We start from the raw sequence: 21,898 nt of genomic DNA, 5'->3' as shown, positions 1-21,898 counted from the left end.
TGGTCCTTAACACGCCTTTCGGCCTCTATCAATACCAAGAATTGCCATTAGGGGTTGCCAGCGCCCCTACTCTCTTTCAGTGATTCTTGTAACAATTATTCCTCACTGTCCCTGGGTGTATAAATTACCAGGACGACATTGTTGTTACTGGCTCCACCACTGACGAACATCTTCAAAATCCCCGTACACTTTTTCATGTCTTACAGATTGCCGGTCTTAAGTGTAATCTTCAGATATCAAAATTTTTTCAGGCATCTATCACGTACTTTAGGTTTCAACTCTCTCAGGATGGTATTCGTCCGCTTCAGCAAACTGTCGCTGTGATCGATGCCCTTCCTCGCCCTACATCTGTTAAGGAACTGCAGGACTTCTTGGGGAAAATAGCATACTATCACAAGTTTTTACCGTCTGCTGCTTCGGTGGCTCAGCCGTTGCATCGCCTCTTGCATAAAAACGTGCCTTTTCACTGGTCCGCGTCATGCAATGCAGCTTTCCAGAAATTGAAGACTATGCTGAAACAGGCCCCGTGCCTGGCTACTTATCAACCTGGCCAACATCTTGTTCTTGCCACAGACGCCTCTCAATACAGGGTCGGTGCAGTCCTTGCGCACTGTTTTTCTGATGGTTCTGAACAAACCACTGCTTATGCCCCCAAAACGCTCATGGATGCCCAACAAAAGTCTTCTCAAATTGAAAAAGAAGCTTTGGCAATTATTTATGCTCTTCATAAGTTTGGTGTTTTTCTCTATGGATCCAAATTTCATCTTGTTACGGATCACAAACCACTTGTTTCCTTGCTTCATCCATCAACGTCACTTCCCAACAAGGCTGCACACCGTGTCCAGTGTTGGCCTCTTTGTCTCGTTTCAATTATGAGATTCATTTCCAGCCGACGGCTCAACATGCGAATGCTGATGCACTGTCTCATCTTCCCATGGGTCCTGATCTGACATTCGATAGGGACGAACTTTTGTGTTTCCACCTGGATGTTGCCGAGCAGCAGGTTGTGGACGGGTTCCCCATCACCAGGGACCGGCTGGCAGCTGCTACGGGTTCTGACTCTACCCTCTCCTGGGTTTTACGCTGTATTCAGAAGGGTTGGCCGGATCGTCCGTCCGCTAAGACTTCTGATCCGTTGCGGAACTACTACACTTTGCATTACCACCTCATGGCTACGGATGGTGTTATCCTCCTTTCCACCAAAAATGCTTCGCCGCACGTTGTGGTACCTGCGTCTTTGCGTGCTTCGGTCTTGCGCCTCCTTCACCAAGGGCACTGGGGTGTCTCTCGCACAAAATCTCTGGCGCGCTGTCGTGTACTGGCCCGGCATCGACTCTGAAATCGCACACATGGTCGCTGCTGCAGCCCTTGTGCGTCACAGGCCGCCACCCCGAAGTCTTCTTTGTCACCGTGGCCTTCACCTGAGAAGCCCAGGGAGCGTATTCATGCTGGCTTCGTGGGACCTTTTTTAGGTACTTATTGGCTTCTCGTTATTGACTTCTACTCTAACTTTCCTTTCATTGTCTGTTGCACGTCGCCTACCACCGCGGCAACCAACAATGCTCTAGCTCGCATTTTCTCTTTGGAAGGCCTTCCCTCTACTCTTTTTACTGATAATGGTCCGCAATTTGCCTCTTCCGATTTTGCGGATTTTTGTGCCTGTCACGGCGTCATGCGTGTCACGTCGCCTCCGTTCCGTCCAGAGTCAAACGGTGAGGCTGAATGGCTGGTCCGCACATTTAAGGCTCAGATGAGGAAACTCCTGACTTCTGCTGCTGATAATGCGCTTCTCCAATTTCTGGCTTCTTACCGTTTCACCCCCATGGGCGACCACAGCCCGGCTGAGCTCTTACATGGCCAACAGCCCCTCACGCTACTTCATCTTCTGCGGCCTCCCACCTCACGGCCGCGGGTGCCTTCGCTTGGCCGGTTCACCACCGACGACCTTGTATGGGTACGGAGATATGGCAGGCGGCCAAAATGGAGTCCTGGCCGCATCTTACGACACCGTGGCCAACGCCTGTATGAAATCCAGATGGACACGGGTGTTGCAGTGCATCATTCGGACCAGCTTCGGCCTCATGTGCCTGCAATGCCTGTTCTGGATGCCGCTACACCACCTTCGGCTCTACCTGACGCTCAGGATACTGGAATCTCTCATTACCCACAACGCAGTCCTCTCACCATCATATCGGTGCCAGCACAAGGACTGACGCCACCAGGAGACGTGCCCATGCAGGAACCAGATGACCATCATCTGTTGGAGCAACTCTACTCACCTCCTTCTCCTATGGACGCAGACACATCACCCATGTCTCCTGTTATAACAACCGGGCTTGCCGCAACGGGCAGATTGGTGCACGAGGCCCCAGCAAATTCGACCCCCACGTCTCCTGTCATCTCGACCCGTTATCATTGGGGACACCTCCATCCGTACGGGAAGCCTCCTCCTCAAGACTTTACGGCCAGTCAAACAACACCTATGGACGTTAGCAATCTACAGGCCACCTCCATCGAGACCTGTGCAAAAAATTCAAAGGGGGGAAAAGTGTTGTGACTCACCGATCTTTCAAAGTGCCGCCGCACAGTTACGCGTGTCCTCTACATGCAGCGCTGTCTGCCAGCCATGCAGCAGCAGTGCCACCTAAGAGGCCAGCCAGCCAGCGGCCGCTAGACTTGGACTCAGTTATGATTTGACTGTTAAAGTGTATACACGTCTTACTCTGTTTACTTGATCCCTGACTTTCATGTATTGCGTCTTCCTTGAAATATATTTGTTCAACTTGAAGTTATTACAAACACAGTGAGAATTCCTGATTGACCACAGTGCTATCTCCATGAGGAACACCACAGAAGTCTTCACTGTAAAAACCAGGATAGGCTTCTCTGGGTCACGCTACTGGTTGCTCCAAATCAAAGAAAAATTTCAGGCCAACAAAAAACAGACAGAGTAACCCTGAGTTTCAGAACTGATCCCAAATAATTAGAACTCAATAAGAAGACAATAACTGAAGAAATCCATAGGGTGGATACCAGAAACTGGTCTGAACTCGCAGAGAAACGGTCAATCCCCGAGAAGGAAAAAACATAGATGGTGGAATGCCACATGTGATCAAGTTGTCAAGTACAGGATTAAAGCATGAAATGATTTCAATAGTCAAACAACAGCAGAAAAGTGGCGTGTGTTTGTAGAGATACGAGGAAATGCCTAAAAAATTATTTAACAATAAAAACACAAAAATACAATAATAAGAGGGCAACTGTAATAGAAAAAGGCATTACAAAGAACAGCACCCACAATTTTTACAAGACCTTCACAAAAAATTTAGCTGGCTACAAACCTCTACCATATGCTTCCAACAATCTGATGGATTCCTCTAAACGTATATAAAGAATAATTGTGAAATTTTAGCCAAATATTTCAGTAAACTCCTCAACTGTGAAGAGAGACCTAAACAACTCTGATTTGTAAAACCAGCACCAAATACTGAATCGCTTCCACCTTAACATGAAGAAATAGTGAAAACAATGAGATCATTAAAAAACAATAGAGCACCTGGCGAATTATTATTAGAGGATTATGGACATTGGACCACAAAAACATAATGCCAAAAATTCAAAGAATAAAATCATAAATCTGAAGAATAGAGAAAATCCCAAAAGGATGGAAAAGCACCTTGATACACCTACTCCACAAGAAAGGAGACAAAATAGATTTGAGTAATTAGAGAGGAATCCCACTTCTTCCAGTAACTTTTAAAATCCTATGTAAAGTTTTACTGGAACAACTTGAGCTGCAATCAGATCCACAGATTGGTGAGTATCAGGCAGGATTCTGCAAAGGGAGATCCTGTATTGAACAGATTTGGAACCCCAAAACCATACTACATGTCAGACAATGCCAGAACACTGTAGTCATATTTGTGGATTTCAAAAAAAGTTCAAGATTCTGCTGACAGACAAATGCTGTTTAATAGCCAACACGAATTAGGAGTCAACAGAAAGACCAGGGTCAACATCAGAAACCACCTCAAAAGTGAAATCCATGGGGGAAATCTCAAACTCATTTAAAATTCAAACAGGGGTCTGACAAGGAGACAGCCTATCACCACTCTTATTTAAAATTCAAACAGGAGTCTGACAAGGAGACAGCCTATCACCACTCTTGTTCGAAACTGTACTGGAAAAAATAATTAGAGAATAGGGAAAGTATGTCAAAGGCATTCTAATTAGGAAAGAGAAAGGAAAAAAGAGTCACTACGAAATGCCTGGCCTTTGCTGATGACTTCACTATATTAACAAACAACAAAGATGAAGCCAAACTAGTGTTAGATTAACTACATGAAATCTTCTGCAAAGTTGGACTCCAAATTTCCTATGAAAAAACTCTGTACATGGACATCAAGTCAACTGGAAAGCTTCCACTGGAAACACAGTATGGAGAAATCTCACAGATCACTCACTTCAAGTAATTAGGAGAAACCATCCAACCCAAAGGACTGAACACAATCTCCAACACTGAAAGAATATTCAAACTGCAAAAGTTGTACAAACTTACATGGAATCACTATAACGAAAGAGCAATATCCTGTAGTGCAAAATTAGGGCACTATAACATGGCTGTTTTACTACATGCCTTGTATGTAACAAAAACTACAGTTATTAGACAGATGACAAAAATTCATGACAAAAAGAAACAGAAACAAAACATTATTAGAAAAATCTATGGTACTGAACTCTATGAACACACATACAATATTATAGATAACTTTATGAAAAGATGCCTACATTTCTACAGACATCTGTGTAGGATGGATGAAAACAGACTCACTAAGAAACAGTTTAACATCATTAATGCAAGCAAATTAAAGGCAATTGGAAAACAGAAAGACAAGAAGACCTCAGCAAGACAACAGGCTGCACAGACCAAAAACCAGTGATCAGCGAAGCACCTGCCGGCTGAAGTAACATCGCATCCACTCGACACCCTCTTTGGTCACTTCCGATAGAGCCATGCTTTCCAGATGCCACACACACTGAACAACAGTCTCTTCGTCCACTTCGACGCGGCAACACCTCCCAGTTGTGCTCTCAGCAGCTTGTCCCGCACAATGCAACACAGCTCGCATCATCATCTCTCACACTTGGTCGGATTATGTGCGAACAGCATGATTCTTACCCCGTGTCTAGTATCAATGTTTTGTCAAGGTATATTCAACAAGAAAATTGCTACCGCCTTTTCTGCATCATCTTCCCGAGCCGCGTTCCCTCGAGGTGCTCCCATTGACTGTGGCTGTACAAAGCCTGATGGCAGATGCCTGGTTCATTCCGTCGGTATCAGCACCTGGACTTTTGCAATGGTGTAAATAGCGCAGTGAAGTGCAGTGTGTGCCAGGAGTACCATTCTATATGTTTTGGCATCCCTTAACCACCGAGCTTGACACTGAAGTGGGTTTTCCCACACCACCAGAAGACACCCAACAAAGGCTGTATGCTATTCATAGTCCACTATGTCCACAGATGCCACCACAAGCGAGGGATCTCCTTGAGTAAGAGGTAGTAACTTACAAAATTTTACTGTAGTTGTTAGCTTTTAGGAATACTGTAATATCTCCAAACCAGCTCCTGCAGCTCTTCCAGCACGTCCCATTATTTATTGTTATCTTTCTTAATTAGTACAGTGCTACAGGCATGTATGCCCCTTATTAGGATCATAGAATGGCACCTAAATCATTCCTTTCATAACACATGCGCATGCGCACCCACTCCAATGCACACACATACAAACGGAGGGGCAATGTTGTTAGCAAATGCTGTATCCTAGTGCATGGAGTGTGAGTGTCATTGCACGTGTGTATTTAAATCAACTGCAAACTGTATAAGTGCAGGTTGGCGACTAGAGGTCGCCTGTAAGGAGCTCGCACATGGTTTGGTCTCCGCTGCGCCGTCTACCTGCAACTTGCAACTATATACGTGCAGATCAGTGCTGACTCAATCTCACTATGTTCTTTTAGTTTGTACCACTTATATCATCTGTGACTTCTCCCAAGTTGTTTATTGAGTTAAGTGTTTTTTGGCAAAGGCTCTGACTACAGGTTGACATAGGTGCTGCAGTGATGTTATTGAATTCCCAAACCTATGTTTGTTTAGGCTCACCACTGTTGTTACCAGTCACATGGAAGCTGCTCATTTATACCAAACAGAACATTGTTGTGGGGACAGTGTATGGCATCTGCCTCTTATAAGTCAATGGTTCATTCCACTGCATTTTTGGTCATTGCTGATGCCAGTGTTGAGAACTTGTTCAAAGTGGAAACACTTTGCAAGGTGTTTTCAGAAAGTATAGCATCTGCTGCAACTTTTTCTGCTCATATTTCTTTAAAATCCACAGCTCAGCCTTTTTTTGTCATGCATGTCCTATTATTATCGCCCTGAAAGATCAGTAAAAGCAGGATTGCACAGACTTTAATCTCTAGGGGTGGTGCAACCTGTTATGGCTAGTAAACAGACGTTTATGCCGTAGGGGAAACTTCACCTCTGTGGCAACTTCAGCACTACTGGCAATGCACAGTTAATCATGGATATGTATCCTCTCCCACACCAGGAGGAACTGTTGGCAAAAATATCAGATGGCCAGTACTTGTCTAAAATTGATTTGTCTGAAGCGTATCTGCAGGTTCCTGTGGACAAAAAGCCTCAGCGAGTTCTGGTTTTGGATACTCCTTTTGGTCTCTATCAATATTTGTACCTTTCTTTTGGTGTAGCTAGCACCTCTGCTATTTTTAAATTATTTTTAGAGCAACTGACTATGTCTGTACGAGGTTGGATTAATTATCTGGATGATGATGATATTGTTGCCAAGGGCTCCACCATGGCTGATCACTTGAAAAATTTGGCGCTTGGTTTTCTGCCTTACAGTTTTTTTTTTTACCCGTTATTTATTTGGTCCTCCCAGGGGATGCCACCTTGTCAGAGGCACTTTCAGTGGGGACGGGAAGGCTTGCTTGCTCTGACAAAGTCAAGAGCTATTCCAGTGGTAGCATAACTACTGGCAGGGTCACCCACACTGGAGTGCTCTTGACAAAGGAGTCAGACAAAATGTGTCCCACAACATAGGGTAGGGAGGGCTCTAGAGGTGTGATGAAGCCAGTCTCCCTGAGTGAACAAACTCTACACAAACCCTGGTCCACCAGGTAGGAAAAAACATATTGTTACAAAATTCAAAGGCAGGAACAGCAGGACCGATGATAGCAATTAACGTCCCATACAAGGAAAAGGACATGGTAATTGGAAAAATGATTTATACTTTATTACTTCAAATGTAAGAACTTTGAATGAACCAGGAGCTCTATGCAGAATCAAACAAGAGATGGAGAAATACCACATAGGAGTAGAAGCAATCCACGAGTTCAGATGGAAAGGAAATGGTATCACAGGGAGTGGTAATTATAAAATTCTGTATAGTGGAGGGAACAGTGGTACAGTAGGTAGTACGCGGTTTCTGGAATACAATAAGTATAAAGAAGCAGTCATAAATTTTAACCCTGGAAATGAAAGGATGTGGACTTGGAGAACGAAGGCCCACTTCTTCAACATCATTCTAGTACGTGTGCATGCACCTACAGCAGATGATGATGAAAAAGTGCAAGATGAGTTTTATGGTCAACTGGAATAGGAATTAGAAGATTACCAGGGCAAGATAATAAGACACTGACATGCAACTTCAATCCAAAAGTGGGAAAAGAAGCACCTTTTAGAGAAACAGTAGGAAACTAAAGTCTACATGAGATGTCAAATAAACAGTATTATGAGAAGGAGAGTTGCTACTCACCATATATATATATATATATATATATATATATATATATAAAGATGCTGTGACTTACCAAATGAGAAAGCGCTGGTAGTTAGATGCAATAAAAAACACACAAACACACACACAAATTTCAAGCTTTCGCAACCAACGGCTGCTTCATCAGGAAAGAGGGAAGGAGCAGGAAAGACGAAAGGATGTGGGTTTTAAGGGAGAGGGTAAGGAGTCATTCCAATCCTGGGAGTGGAAAGACTTACCTTAGGAGGGGGGGGGGGGGAAAGGGACAGGTATACACTCACACATATCCATCTGCACATATACAGACACAAGCAGACATATGTAAAGGCACAGAGTATCCAAAAAATGTGTAAGAGAACTGCAGAAAAAGTTTGACCATAAACAAAGCTGGGTTGTGGAATGCAGCGAAGGGACATTGAGTATGATGAAAGATGCTTTACAAGAAACTGTAGACATAATTTTAGACAGCCTACAAAAGAAAGGGTGGAAAGGGCAGGATGGTTTGATAAAGATTGTAATGAGGTGGTGGCTGAGAGAAATGAGACAAGAAAGAAAATAATAAACAGGGCAACAATAGCTAATACAGAAGAATTTGTAAAGAAAAGGAAAGAGGCAGATAGAAATGGATTATTGAGCTACGAGACAACTATAATGACCAAGTAGTATGGGAAATTCTACAACTGAGATCAGAGATTGAGAAACGATTTCAAACACATACTGTATTCTGTAGAGATAAAGAAGGATATTTTATAGGAAGAGATGAATAGGTTTTAGACTGGTGGGGTGAATACTTCAGTGAGCTGCTGGACAACACTACAGAGAGAAAAGTACTGGAAGAAAATGAACAGAGCGACCAACCATAGCAAAATGTTGCTCAGGATGAAATACCCGTATACCCCCCACAGCAGAGGAAGTTAGACAGGCAATAAAAAACCTAAAGAATAAGACTCTAGGTAATGATAACATTTCAGCAGAGATGATCAAGGGTGGAGCTGAACTCCTACGTGCAGTCAAGCCATATTAAAGGATATATTGTGTTCCAGAGATGTAATAGGATGGATGGGACTGGAGGATAGATGTGTGAAGGAAGGTAAGTCACTGGATTGTGGTCATGCATTTCCCTCCTTCATAGGTGTGTAAAATGAAGAGTGAGTAGGCAACTCCACATTCTCTCTACTGCATTACATCATAAAAAGGAATTATAAGGTATTTTACAAAGTTCTATTGAACCTCCAATAGTTCATCTTATTAGTCGCTGGTGACACAGTGTGCAGACACTCCTAGGGAGGGATGGGGGGAAGGTAGGGTTTATTTTTCACAAAAATGTATTAACACTAGATTGAACACAGATATGCACTGTTAATAATACAAATGCAAGAAAAGCATATGGACAGATCTTACATAAATCTCTGCAAACTGTTCTACAGAGCTAGAGCTCCTAAGGCAAGATCAAAATACAGGGTGGTCAGAAAATGTGTGAAATGCTTGTAGGGATGTTACAGGGCAGGTTGTACTGACACATAAATGTTAAGAAAGGAATTCGATACGTCGCTCCGTTTCCGAGTTATTTAGCATAGAATTTAGCCCATCGGGGCATCGCGCGCTCGCATTCAAGAGGCCTGCCAGGGCACGTGTTGCCCAACAAGCACTTTGTCTCATTAGCTGAAACTTGAATTTACACGCGCGACAATCTGATTGGCTAACTTCAATGCTAAATAACTCTGAAACGGTGCAACGTATCGAATTTCTTTCTTAACATTTATGTCTCAGTAAAACCTGCCCTGTAACATCCCTACAAACATTTCACACATTTTCTGACCACCAACACACAAAATTCAAGCTTTCGCAACAAACGGTTGCTTCATCAGGAAAGAGGGGAGGAGAGGGAAAGACGAAAGGATGTGGGTTCCACGACCGTGGTACTTGATCGTCGGGAGTATGTGGCTGAGGGACTGTGTCAGATTTCAGACAACACTACATACAAAGTTTGCCAAGGTAATCCCATTCCTGATGTCCAGGTGGTGCTTCAAGGAATCCTCAGAACCTTAGGCCCCCTACAAAACCTTTCACCTGACTCCATCAACCTCCTGACCCCACCAACACCCTGCACCCCTACCTTCTTCCTAAAATTCACAAACCCAATCATCCCGGCCGCCCCATTGTAGCTGGTTACCAAGCCCCCACAGAACATATCTCTGCCTACGTAGATCAACACCTTCAACCCATTACATGCAGTCTCCCATCCTTCATCAAAGACACCAACCACTTTCTCGAACGCCTGGAATCCTTACCCCGTCTGTTACCCTCGGAAACCATCCTTGTAACCATTGATGCCACTTCCTTATACACAAATATTCCACACGTCCAGGGCCTCGCTGCGATGGAGCACTTCCTTTCGCGTCGATCACCTGCCATCCTACCTAAAACCTCCCTCCTCATTACCTTAGCCAGCTTCATCCTGACCCACAACTTCTTCACTTTTGAAGGCCAGACATACCAACAATTAAAGGGAACAGCCATGGGTACCAGGATGGCCCCCTTGTACGCCAACCTATTCATGGGTCACTTAGAGGAAGCCTTCTTGGTTACCCAGGCCTGCCAACCCAAAGTTTGGTACAGATTTATTGATGACATCTTCATGATCTGGACTCACAGGGAAGAAGAACTCCAGAATTTCCTCTCGAACCTCAACTCCTTTGGTTCCATCAAATTCATCTGGTCCTACTCCAAATACCATGCCACTTTCCTTGACGTTGACCTCCACCTATCCAATGGCCAGCTTCACACGTCCGTCCACATCAAACCCACCAACAAGCAACAGTACCTCCATTATGACAGCTGCTACCCATTCCATATCAAACAGTCCCGTCCCTACAGCCTAGGTCTTCATGGCAAACGAATCTGCTCCAGTCCGGAATCCCTGAACCATTACACCAACAACCTGAAAACAGCTTTCGCATCCTGCAACTACCCTCCCGACCTGGTACAGAAGCAAATAACCAGAGCCACTTCCTCATCTCCTCAAACCCAGAACCTCCCACAGAAGAACCCCAAAAGTGCCCCACTTGTGACAGGATACTTTCCGGGACTGGCTCAGACTCTGAATGTGGCTCTCCAGCAGGGATACGACTTCCTCAAATCCTGCCCTGAAATGAGATCCATCCTTCATGAAATCCTCCCCACTCCACCAAGAGTGTCTTTCCGCCATCCACCTAACCTTCGTAACCTCTTAGTTCGTCCCTATGAAATCCCCAAACCACCTTCCCTACTCTCTGCCTCCTACCCTTGTAACTGCCCCCGGTGTAAAACCTGTGCCATGCACCCTCCCACCACCACCTAAGCCAGTCCTGTAACCCTGAAGGTGTACACGATCAAAGGCAGAGCCACGTGTGAAAGCACCCACGTGATTTACCAACTGACCTGCCTACACTGTGAAGCTTTCTATGTGGGAATGACCAGCAACAAACTGTCCATTCGCATGAATGGACACAGGCAGACAGTGTTTGTTGGTAATGAGGATCACCCTGTGGGTAAACATGCCTTGGTGGACGGCCAGCACATCTTGGCACAGTGTTACACCGTCCGGGTTATCTGGATACTTCCCACTAACACCAATCTGTCAGAACTCCGGAGATGGGAACTTGTCCTTCAGTATATCCTCTCTTCTCGTTATCCGCCTGGCCTAAATCTCCGCTAATTTCAATTTGCCGCCGCTCATACCTCACCTGTCTTTCAACAACATCTTTGCCTCTGTACTTCCGCCTCGACTGACATCTATGCCCAAACTCTTTGCCTTTACAAATGTCTGCTTGTGTCTGTGTATGTGTGGATGGATATATATATATGTGTGTGTGTGTGTGTGTGTGTGTGTGTGTGTGTGTGTGTGTGTGTGTGTGTGTGTGTACCTGTCCTTTTTTCTCCCTAAGGTAAGTCTTTCCGCTCCCGGGACTGGAATGACTCCTTAACCTTTCCCTTAAAACCCACATCCTTTCGTCTTTCCCTCTCCTTCCCTCTTTCCTGATGAGGCAACAGTTTGTTGCGAAAGCTTGAATTTTGTGTGTATGTTTGTGTTCGTTTGTGTGTCTGTCGACCTGCCAGCACTTTCATTTGGTAAGTCACATCATCTTTGTTTTTAGGTATATTTTTCCTTCATGGAATGTTTCCTTCTATTATAACTATATATATATATATATATATATATATATATATATATATATATATATTATATATATTTATTTAAAAAGAAAGATGATGAGACTTACCCAACAAAAGTGCTGGCAGGTCGATAGACACACAAATAAACACAAACATACACACAAAACTCTAGCTTTCGCAACCAACGGTTGCCTCGTCAGGAAAGAGGGAAGGAGAAGGAAAGACAAAAGGATTGGGTTTTAAGGGAGAGGGTAAGGAGTCATTCCAATCCCGGGAGCGGCCCAAACTATTTGCCTTTACAAATGTCTGCTTGTGTCTGTGTATGTGTGGATGGATATGTGTGTGTGTGCGAGTGTAAACCTGTCCTTTTTTCCCCCTAAGGTAAGTCTTTCCGCTCCCGGGATTGGAATGACTCCTTACCCTCTCCCTTAAAACCCAATCCTTTTGTCTTTCCTTCTCCTTCCCTCTTTCCTGACGAGGCAACCGTTGGTTGCGAAAGCTAGAGTTTTGTGTGTATGTTTGTGTTTATTTGTGTGTCTATCGACCTGCCAGCGCTTTTGTTGGGTAAGTCTCATCATCTTTCTTTTTAAATATATTTTTCCCACGTGGAATGTTTCCCTCTATTATATATATATATATTTAAAAAGAAAGATGATGAGACTTACCAAACAAAAGCGCTGGCAGGTCGATAGACACACAAACAAACACAAACATACACACAAAACTCTAGCTTTCGCAACCAACGGTTGCCTCGTCAGGAAAGAGGGAAGGAGAAGGAAAGACAAAAGGATTGGGTTTTAAGGGAGAGGGTAAGGAGTCATTCCAATCCCGGGAGCGGCCCAAACTATTTGCCTTTACAAATGTCTGCTTGTGTCTGTGTATGTGTGGATGGATATGTGTGTGTGTGCGAGTGTAAACCTGTCCTTTTTTCCCCCTAAGGTAAGTCTTTCCGCTCCCGGGATTGGAATGACTCCTTACCCTCTCCCTTAAAACCCAATCCTTTTGTCTTTCCTTCTCCTTCCCTCTTTCCTGACGAGGCAACCGTTGGTTGCGAAAGCTAGAGTTTTGTGTGTATGTTTGTGTTTATTTGTGTGTCTATCGACCTGCCAGCGCTTTTGTTGGGTAAGTCTCATCATCTTTCTTTTTAAATATATTTTTCCCACGTGGAATGTTTCCCTCTATTATATATATATATATTTAAAAAGAAAGATGATGAGACTTACCAAACAAAAGCGCTGGCAGGTCGATAGACACACAAACAAACACAAACATACACACAAAATTCTAGCTTTCGCAACCAACGGTTGCCTCGTCAGGAAAGAGGGAAGGAGAAGGAAAGACAAAAGGATATGGGTTTTAAGGGAGAGGGTAAGGAGTCATTCCAATCCCGGGAGCGGAAAGACTTACCTTAGGGGGAAAAAAGGACAGGTATACACTTGCACACACACACATATCCATCCACACATACACAGACACAAGGGGTGTCTGTGTATGTGTGGATGGATATGTGTGTGTGTGTGTGTGCGCGCGCAAGTGTATACCTGTCCTTTTTTCCCCCTAAGGTAAGTCTTTCCGCTCCCGGGACTGGAATGACTCCTTACCCTCTCCCTTAAAACCCACATCCTTTCGTCTTTCCCTCTCCTTCTCTCTTTCCTGATGAGGCAACAGTTTGTTGCGAAAGCTTGAATTTTGTGTGTATGTTTGTGTTCGTCTGTGTGTCTGTCGACCTGCCAGCACTTTCATTTGGTAAGTCACATCATCTTTGTTTTTAGGTATATTTTTCCTTCATGGATTGTTTCCTTCTATTATATATATATATATATATATATATATATATATATATATATATAGAAAGATGATGAGACTTACCCAACAAAAGCGCTGGCAGGTCGATAGACACACAAATAAACACAAACATACACACAAAACTCTAGCTTTCGCAACCAACGGTTGCCTCGTCAGGAAAGAGGGAAGGAGAAGGAAAGACAAAAGGATATGGGTTTTAAGGGAGAGGGTAAGGAGTCATTCCAATCCCGGGAGCGGAAAGACTTACCTTAGGGGGAAAAAAGGACAGGTATACACTCGCACACACACACATATCCATCCATACATACAAGACACAAGCAGACATTTGTAAAGGCAAAGAGTTTGAGCAGAGATGTCAGTCGGGACGGAAGTATTCCCACGTGGAATGTTTCCCTCTATTATATATATATATATATATATATATATGTGTGTGTGTGTGTGTGTGTGTGTGTGTGTGTGTGTTAGCGCATGCGCTCTCGTGCAAATGACATCCCACAATCTGCAGAGATTTACTGAATAAAAAAATTGAATTCTTTCTTAGGCACCTGTGTGGCAGTTGTAGCTGTCTTCTGGGCAAGGCGACTTCCTCCAACATAAGCGCTGCTTGTTTTTCATTTACAGACAGTCTCTACCATACCTCCCCAGTGTTTCCTTTCCAGTTCTCTTACATGGGCAAGCAAAATAACTTCACTGAGCTTGTGTTTATGTAGTTGAGTAATTGTGTGATTATTCACAGTTGTTGTCTTGGTTAATCAATATCTTGACCTTTCTGTATTGTCCATATTCTTAGCTCTGTGATGATTAATTTAATGTCTATGGTTGTACGTGTCAGTTCACATTAAAGGCATCCAATTCACTAGGTTTATAGCACAACCTGAAACGTGACAAGACAACTAATCGAAATAAATGATAGCTCTTCAACAGTAATCCTTGGAATGTTTGTGTGTTACCAAACAACATTCAGTCACTGCCAGTGGAAGTTTTCGCAATAAAAATGTATGAGCCTTATACTCAGTGCACAACTTTTTTTCCTTCTGGTGACAGAACCACTGGCTATCTGAACTGAAACTCAGTAACAAAATACGTGCAGAAACTGATACGGTTTCTAAAACACTATAATGGTAATCATTTTATTTATTTATGACTGCCTCTGGTTTCAATGTAATTCTAATGCAATCCTGACTACTAGATGATAGGCTACTGCTTGGTAATAAAGTAACATAAATTGACTTCTTCATATTAGTCAAGCAACTCAGAGTAGGAAGGTTGCATTCAGTTATAATTGCATTGTTGGTAGAGAATTACAGTAAATTAAGAGAATATTGTGGAAGACGAGGTCTGTACCTCCAAAAAATTTCACAGAGTCTATTTTCACATAAAGTACTGATCTTCGTGTGTTGGCTACAGTATTGTTCTGGTTTAAGATCCCACAATGTCCAAGAAAGATTTCTGTAGTTCAGGGCAGGTATAACCACACTTTTTAGTTCAAAGATAAGGATGGTTGTAACTTTTTTGTTTAAACTAAATTACAGTATTCACTTACTGATTACTGACAAAAACATACTCAGTCTGCTGAAATTCCCAATACACTCAGATTACACTGACAAAATTCTGGAGTTTGTTCATAGACTTTTCCAAGTATTTTGACATACGGGACATGCACTCTCCAGTGGCTCATTACCAATAATATCACAACAGTGATAAAGCTAGTAATACGCAATTACCAAAAATAAAAAAATGCAGAAGAACTGTGACATGGTTGTTCAGCACAGTGTCACTGGGCCATCCTTTTCTTGCAATCAGTTAACCCACATACAAGGGACATACCATTCAACACTTCATCAACAAGCCTATCCATACAGTTGCGTGTCACTTTTAATGTAAAACTAAGACTGACAGAAAAACAACCTGACTCAGGACCGAGCAGTACCAAACATAGTTTGAAGATGAAGAATAAAGACGATATTACTACCGTCAACAACAACAACAACAACAAACATCTTGAGAGGATGGAACACGAGTATTTACAAACATGAAACACACTGCAAACTACCGACAAACAAAACCGACTCGAACACTCCGCGCCGTAATGACGACACACGCCACAACACTCTTGCGTCAAGGGTCAAAGGAAACGGGTGGAATCTGAAGCTTCCATTGACCAAGGTGCCGCTCATACGAAAATAGTTAGAAAAAATTCACGTTGACGCTGCACTAAATGCACAGCTTGGAGGAGAAAACGAAAATACGTATGCAAAACATAAATGCATCGGTCAGTTTTAAACCAACGGCAGAACTAACCATTAACAATTCAGTTGCATTTTAAATATTTGTAAATCCCTGAAAATGTCCAATGTACATATACAAATATTCAGGTATTGATTGCTACTGCCTACAATAAGCGACAATTTGATAAATTATTATTAGCCGGTGAACACACATCATTAATACACGTTTTTCCTTACTGTCGTTTCGCTATGAATACAAGTAATCAGACATATGTCTACAGCATTATTTGATATGCTGTATAAAAAGAACTGACTTTTTAATAGAGTACAACGGTCAGAACACATACCTCCACCGTAGTCGCTTTCATAAGTAAACAATATGTCTCTTTACTCTCTGCAGAGTTTAACTATACTGCTTACAAATATAGCTTACCAAACTGTTCACTAGCTTCTGTTACATTTGGCTTTCGCAGAAATCTCCTGCAATGGAAGAAAATGCAACAAATTGTACATCTGTAAGATTAGTTCCGTGAGGCAATGCACAAGACGCATATTCTCCGTACTTTTTCAGTTTATTTGATATATTCCTATACTGCGCCAACAGGTCGCTCGTCCCGCTGCCACTATCAACCATAATACCAGTGCGGGGGAAAAAAAAAATAAACCTTTTAATCTACCATTCCTGCACACTCAACTACAACCACTCGCTCAAGTGTCAAACGCTACACTTACTAGTGTCCTTAATTATCTTTGGTTTGAGTTCACTGAACATCAGTAACATCAAAGATAACTGTCGTCAGAGTAGACTGCTTGTCAACTGTCAAGCCAAGAGAGGGAAAATAAAGTTTGTTTATAAATTGTTAGTCCGAGACGTAACATAAGAATCATTGATGACTGGGTTGAGTATCAGCTGTCAGGAGAGGAATTAAGTGTGTTTATATTTCATAAGTCGAAGATGTTACTGAATTTACGCCAAAAACTGTTGAATGGGGTGTAAATATTGAGATATATCGGCTACACGTGAGACCTATGCAGACTAAATACAGTGGACTATTACGATGACAACACCAAGTTTAATACCGCTAGTAGCACTACCAATACCAGGAGACATTCTCTCATATCTCCAATCTGCCGGATACCTTTATTACGAAGACATCGAACAAGAAGGTTACTGTCAACTTATGCGATATTGATACGACTGACATGATGTGTTTCAATCCCATGCAGCAGGCGATGTAAGTTTGAAGTGAACTATCACTTTTGCTCTGATTCACTGGGAATACACGTAGGCGGAGTAGTGCGCGGAGACGGTGGACACTTACATGTGAGAGCAACCACTAACACACTGCCAGATCTACTACTGCCTATTGCAACATCAGTTTAACTATACTAGAACAGGAATATAAAGATGTAACTACTGGACGTAGAGTAATTGTTAAGACGCTGGCCTGGAGACGTATGCTCTGTCCAGCCATCCTGATTTTAGATTTTCTGTGGTTTTCCAAAATCACTTAAGACTTGGGGTACTTCCTTCTGCAACACTATAGCAAAGCAATTATACGCTCATTTATGCATATGATTGTGTATATGATTTATGTTTTCCCTTTTATTAAGCTGACACGTCTTTATCAACGTAAAATAACTATGGCCAAATAAATTTTAGTAATCCTAATTATATTTAAATTTGATAACAATTCAGGAATGAATCTCTGTTAATAACTTCAGCACCAGAAATCAGCAGCATTTTTATTAATGATCTCCTTAGATGCATAAGTTATGCAGCTTTTGCATTGCTTGTATTATCAGATTTTGGGTAGATAGAAGCGGCCAGGTCTTCTTTTCCAAAATATTTGAACATCAAAGTACCATTACGGTAGAGCTCGATCCTATTGAAGATGAAACCTTGTGAATCTTTGGTAAGACAAGGAAACAGCCTATGTTCCAATGTGTCAAAGTGTGTTATTGTACCCACCGTTCCCTCTGCAAAAAGGAATGGTTCATTAACTTTGTTTTGCAATAAGGTACAAAACACATTTAGCTTCACTGAGTTTCTCTTATGTTTCACAAAGTTTTGCAGTTCCCATATGTGAACATAGAGTCCAGTCATCTTTCCATAGAGATGAAATGTTACTTTGCTGTTAAAAATTAAATGTGGAGAAATGATTCATCATCCACTTTATACAGTGTTGCCACAAAATTCAGTATTCTTTTCTTTGCCATTTTCAAAAATAGCCTACATGAGTTGTAAGCAGTTGGTCTTGTACAGCAAATGGTATCTCAAAATTCAGAGTATAGAGAAATGTTTGATGTGAGTCATTCCTTTTAAAAGCGACAGAGGAAATATGCCACAAACAATGTCACTGGTCAAAGCTGATGGCTCAAATAATGAACATTTCTCTTGACTTAAAATGTGGCCTACATTTGGTTGAGCTATTCATAGTTCTGTACTGCCCCTATTGGTCAACTTATAGTACATAAAAAATGTTCTCTAATGTGTCTATGGTTCAGTCATGAATTGGAGACAAACTGTCCTCTGCATAGAAATTGCCAATTAACTTCTTTCAACCTAAAGAACGTACGAAACTTTATTGTGCTTGGTGACCATCTTACAACTGATGCAAACTGGCTGTTGGCCTGAGCACTCTAGCAGTCATTTACACAGCTATCCAGTATTTAGATTACATTTATAGTTGTGCTATGTGGATGGCTGTGACGAGTATTTGTTTAGTACAATATGGTGTTATGTTTGTTTTGCAGTGAATAGTAACCGAGCGAGGTGGCGCAGTGGTTAGCACACTAGACTCGCATTCGGGAGGATGACGGTTCAATCCCGTCTCCAGCCATCCTGATTTAGGTTTTCCGTGATTTCCCTAAATCGCTTCAGGCAAATGCTGGGATGGTTCCTTTGAAAGGGCACGGCCGATTTCCTTCCCCATCCTTCCCTCATCCGAGCTTGCGCTCCGTCTCTAATGACCTCGTTGTCGACGAGACGTTAAACACTAATCTCCTCCTCCTCCTGCAGTGAATAGTAGTGGAAATGAATACAGAAATGGAAAGTAAATGGCAGACAACTTGGAGCCTAGCTACTTACAACGCCCCTTAGAGAGGTGGTTTATAGCTGATAGTATCACATGGTGTTACCTGCTGATACACTTTGGTTTGTGAATGTACCTAAATACATTGTTACACTTTCAGAAAATTGCAAACTGTGCACAATCGTCTCCCCTTTCCTTGCCTTCACATGTTGATAAAATTTCACACTTGAATAAGCATTTCAACAGTCATCTTTTAGTTTAGTGCCGTTGCACTGATGCATATTAGTGACTTCAACCTTTTAGTTGATTTAGTACACAATTTACTGAAAATGGCAATCTACCATAGTAGAATAACAATACTTAACTGTAGACAGAATAAATGTTTTGAAGCGACTGATGAATTCATTTGCAGCAGTAACCATCCAATCTGATGAAAGATTCACATCATAATTAATGGCTTTATTAATAAAGTTATTAATGATTTTATCTACTGCAGTTACCAAATGCAAATATGGTTTTAATGCAGTATGTGGCAGAAATAAATTCCACATGTGGAAGATTCGAGATGATAAAGATTTAAGACAAGAAGAGAATAGAAGCTTTTGAAATGTTGTGCTATGGAAGTGCTGAAAATTTGATGTGTAGATCTTAGTGTTACATAGAAGAATGTGTAATAAGATGTATGACAAACACTAACTTCACTTAACGGCGGTTTATTCAGCATTTGCACATACAAGAGCATGGAGCGAACTGCCTCCAGCCAGAACACACAGGCCCTACAGTATATATACGGTTACAGAACATTCCAATACAATAGCTCTTGATATTTGTGGATACTTATAGAATGTCTTCGAACAAAATATAGAAATTAAAATTTTACAGTTCAGGTGAGTTGAACTCACAACCCTCCATGCAACAGTATCATAACCACTACACCACAGTGACTGCTACTCAGCTTCTTCTGCGACATTGCTCCTTCCTTAAGAGAACAGCATCTCGGTGTTACGTCCTCCTAGTCCAGGAACGAGGCTTCGGTCGTGCATACTGTAGAATTCAGTGGTTATTAGGATATGAAGAGGCTTGCATAGGATATAGTAGTATGCAGAGCTACATTAAACTAATCTTCAGACTGAAGACCACATCAACAACAATGCGGAAGATTCACCGCTTGTGTCAGGCAGTTTTTCGGAGGTATCGTTTTGGTTTCCTCAGTATTGTGATTTGCAGTTAACACTATTTTATTGTTACGTCAACATTGTGGTAAACCATTCTTAAAGTGTTTATCATGAACATCGAAACTGCTTAATAGGTATAAAACAAAGCACAAGAGAGAGAGAGAGAGAGAGAGAGAGATATGCGGAATGAACCAAGTTTCTGTGAAGAGAGGAATGCGTGAAGCCTTCAGTGACTACCATAGCACAATATTGTTAACTGATCTTTCAAAAAAACCCAAAGAAATTCTGGGCATATGTAAAGGGTGTTATTGGCTTCAAAGTTAGTGTCCAGTCATTCACGAATGAGACAGGAACTGAAACTGTTGGCAGCAAAGCTGAAATGTTTAACACCATTTTCAAATGTTACTTTTTGAAAGAAAACTCAGAATAATTATCTAAATATAATCCTTGTATACTGAAAAAATGAGTGAAATAAGTGTTAGTGTCAGTGGTGTTGAGAAACAGCTGGAATCGTTAAAATTAACCAAAGCTTCATGCCCCAATGGAATCCCTAAAAAAACTCTTAAACTCCATCCGAACAAGCCTCGGAAGACCCAACAGTACCAACAAACCAGTGTGTCATCCTCAGTCGATAAGTGTCACGGAATGCAGATATGGAAGGACACACAGCCAACATGCCACTCTCGTTCCTGTTGTCAGTTTTCATGACAAAAACTGCTGCTTCCCAATCAAGTAGCTCCTCAGTTGGTCTCACAAGGGCTGAGTCCAATCCACTTGCCAACAGTGCTCGGCAGACGTGGAAGGTCACCCATCCAGGTGCTAGCTGAGCCTGACAACACTTAACTTTGGTGATCTGAGAGGAAACCAGTATTACCATTGGGGCAAGGCCATTGGCCTAATGGAATCTCTGTCAGATTCTATACTGAATTTTCAGCTGAGGCAAGTTGAAAGAAAGCATAGGTACACCCATTTACAAGAAGGGATGTAAAAGTGATCAACAAAACTACCACCCAATATCCTTGACGTTAATCTGTTGTAGAGTCTTTGAACATATTCTGAGCTCAAACATATTGAGTTCTGATCATGTGAAATCCAACTCTCACATTTCTCACCTGTCGTAATGAAAGCCTTGGATCAAGGCAGTCAGATACATGCAATAGTTCTTGATTTTTGAAAATCCGCACCTATTGTCAAGAGTATGATGATATGGTGCATCAAGCGAAATTTGTGAGGATATTGAATGTGTACAGAGAAGGGCAACATGAATGGTCACAGGTTTGTTTTGCCCCTGGGAGGGTGCCACAAAGATGCTGAAGAAACTGAATTGACAAATAGACATAAAACATCCCAGGAAAGCCTGCTCACAAAGTTTCAAGAACCAGCTTTAATTGATGATTCTATGGCTATACTAAAAACATGTATGTATTGTTCACACAGGAATTAGGAAGACAAGATTAGATTAATTACAGCACTTACGGAGGCATTTAAACAATAATTCTTCCCGCATCCACACATGAATGGAAAAGGAAGAAACCCTAATAACTGGTACAGTGTGATATTTGCTCTGCCAAGCACTTCACAGTGCTTTGTAGAGTGGTAGAAACTATGTTTGTGATGCAAAGTGTGTTATTCGAGCACGTTTGGCTTAATTAATGTGTTCAACTTCCC

At 42.0% G+C, this 21,898-nt stretch overlaps 2 protein-coding genes across 4 annotated transcripts in view; one reads left to right on the top strand and one right to left on the bottom strand.

Annotated features, from left to right (window-relative positions):
- Positions 1-16,743, bottom strand: part of LOC126162253 (40-kDa huntingtin-associated protein) — a 92,507-nt gene extending 75,764 nt beyond the window's left edge. The window contains exons 1-2 of one of the 2 annotated variants that reach the window (XM_049918644.1): positions 16,584-16,743; positions 16,454-16,500 (exon numbers count right to left, since the gene is read on the bottom strand). In XM_049918644.1, coding sequence (XP_049774601.1) covers positions 16,454-16,500; positions 16,584-16,654 — 118 coding nt within the window. In that variant the 5' untranslated portion in view covers positions 16,655-16,743. Of the gene's footprint in view, positions 1-16,453; positions 16,501-16,583 lie in introns of those variants that run through there. The other variant, XM_049918643.1, reaches the window with a different exon arrangement.
- Positions 16,744-16,832: 89 nt separating this feature from the next.
- The window catches only part of LOC126162251 (DNA repair protein RAD51 homolog 3-like), a 35,444-nt gene continuing 30,378 nt past the window's right edge, over positions 16,833-21,898 (top strand). Inside the window, exon 1 of one of the 2 annotated variants that reach the window (XM_049918641.1) lies at positions 16,833-17,187. In XM_049918641.1, the coding sequence (XP_049774598.1) occupies positions 17,079-17,187 (109 nt within the window). In that variant the 5' untranslated portion in view covers positions 16,833-17,078. Of the gene's footprint in view, positions 17,256-21,898 lie in introns of both variants that reach the window. The other variant, XM_049918642.1, reaches the window with a different exon arrangement.

The sequence above is a fragment of the Schistocerca cancellata genome, chromosome 2 (assembly GCF_023864275.1).
Source record: "Schistocerca cancellata isolate TAMUIC-IGC-003103 chromosome 2, iqSchCanc2.1, whole genome shotgun sequence".
NCBI classification, from domain to species: domain Eukaryota; kingdom Metazoa; phylum Arthropoda; class Insecta; order Orthoptera; family Acrididae; genus Schistocerca; species Schistocerca cancellata.
This window is presented reverse-complemented; position numbering and strand designations above follow the sequence as displayed.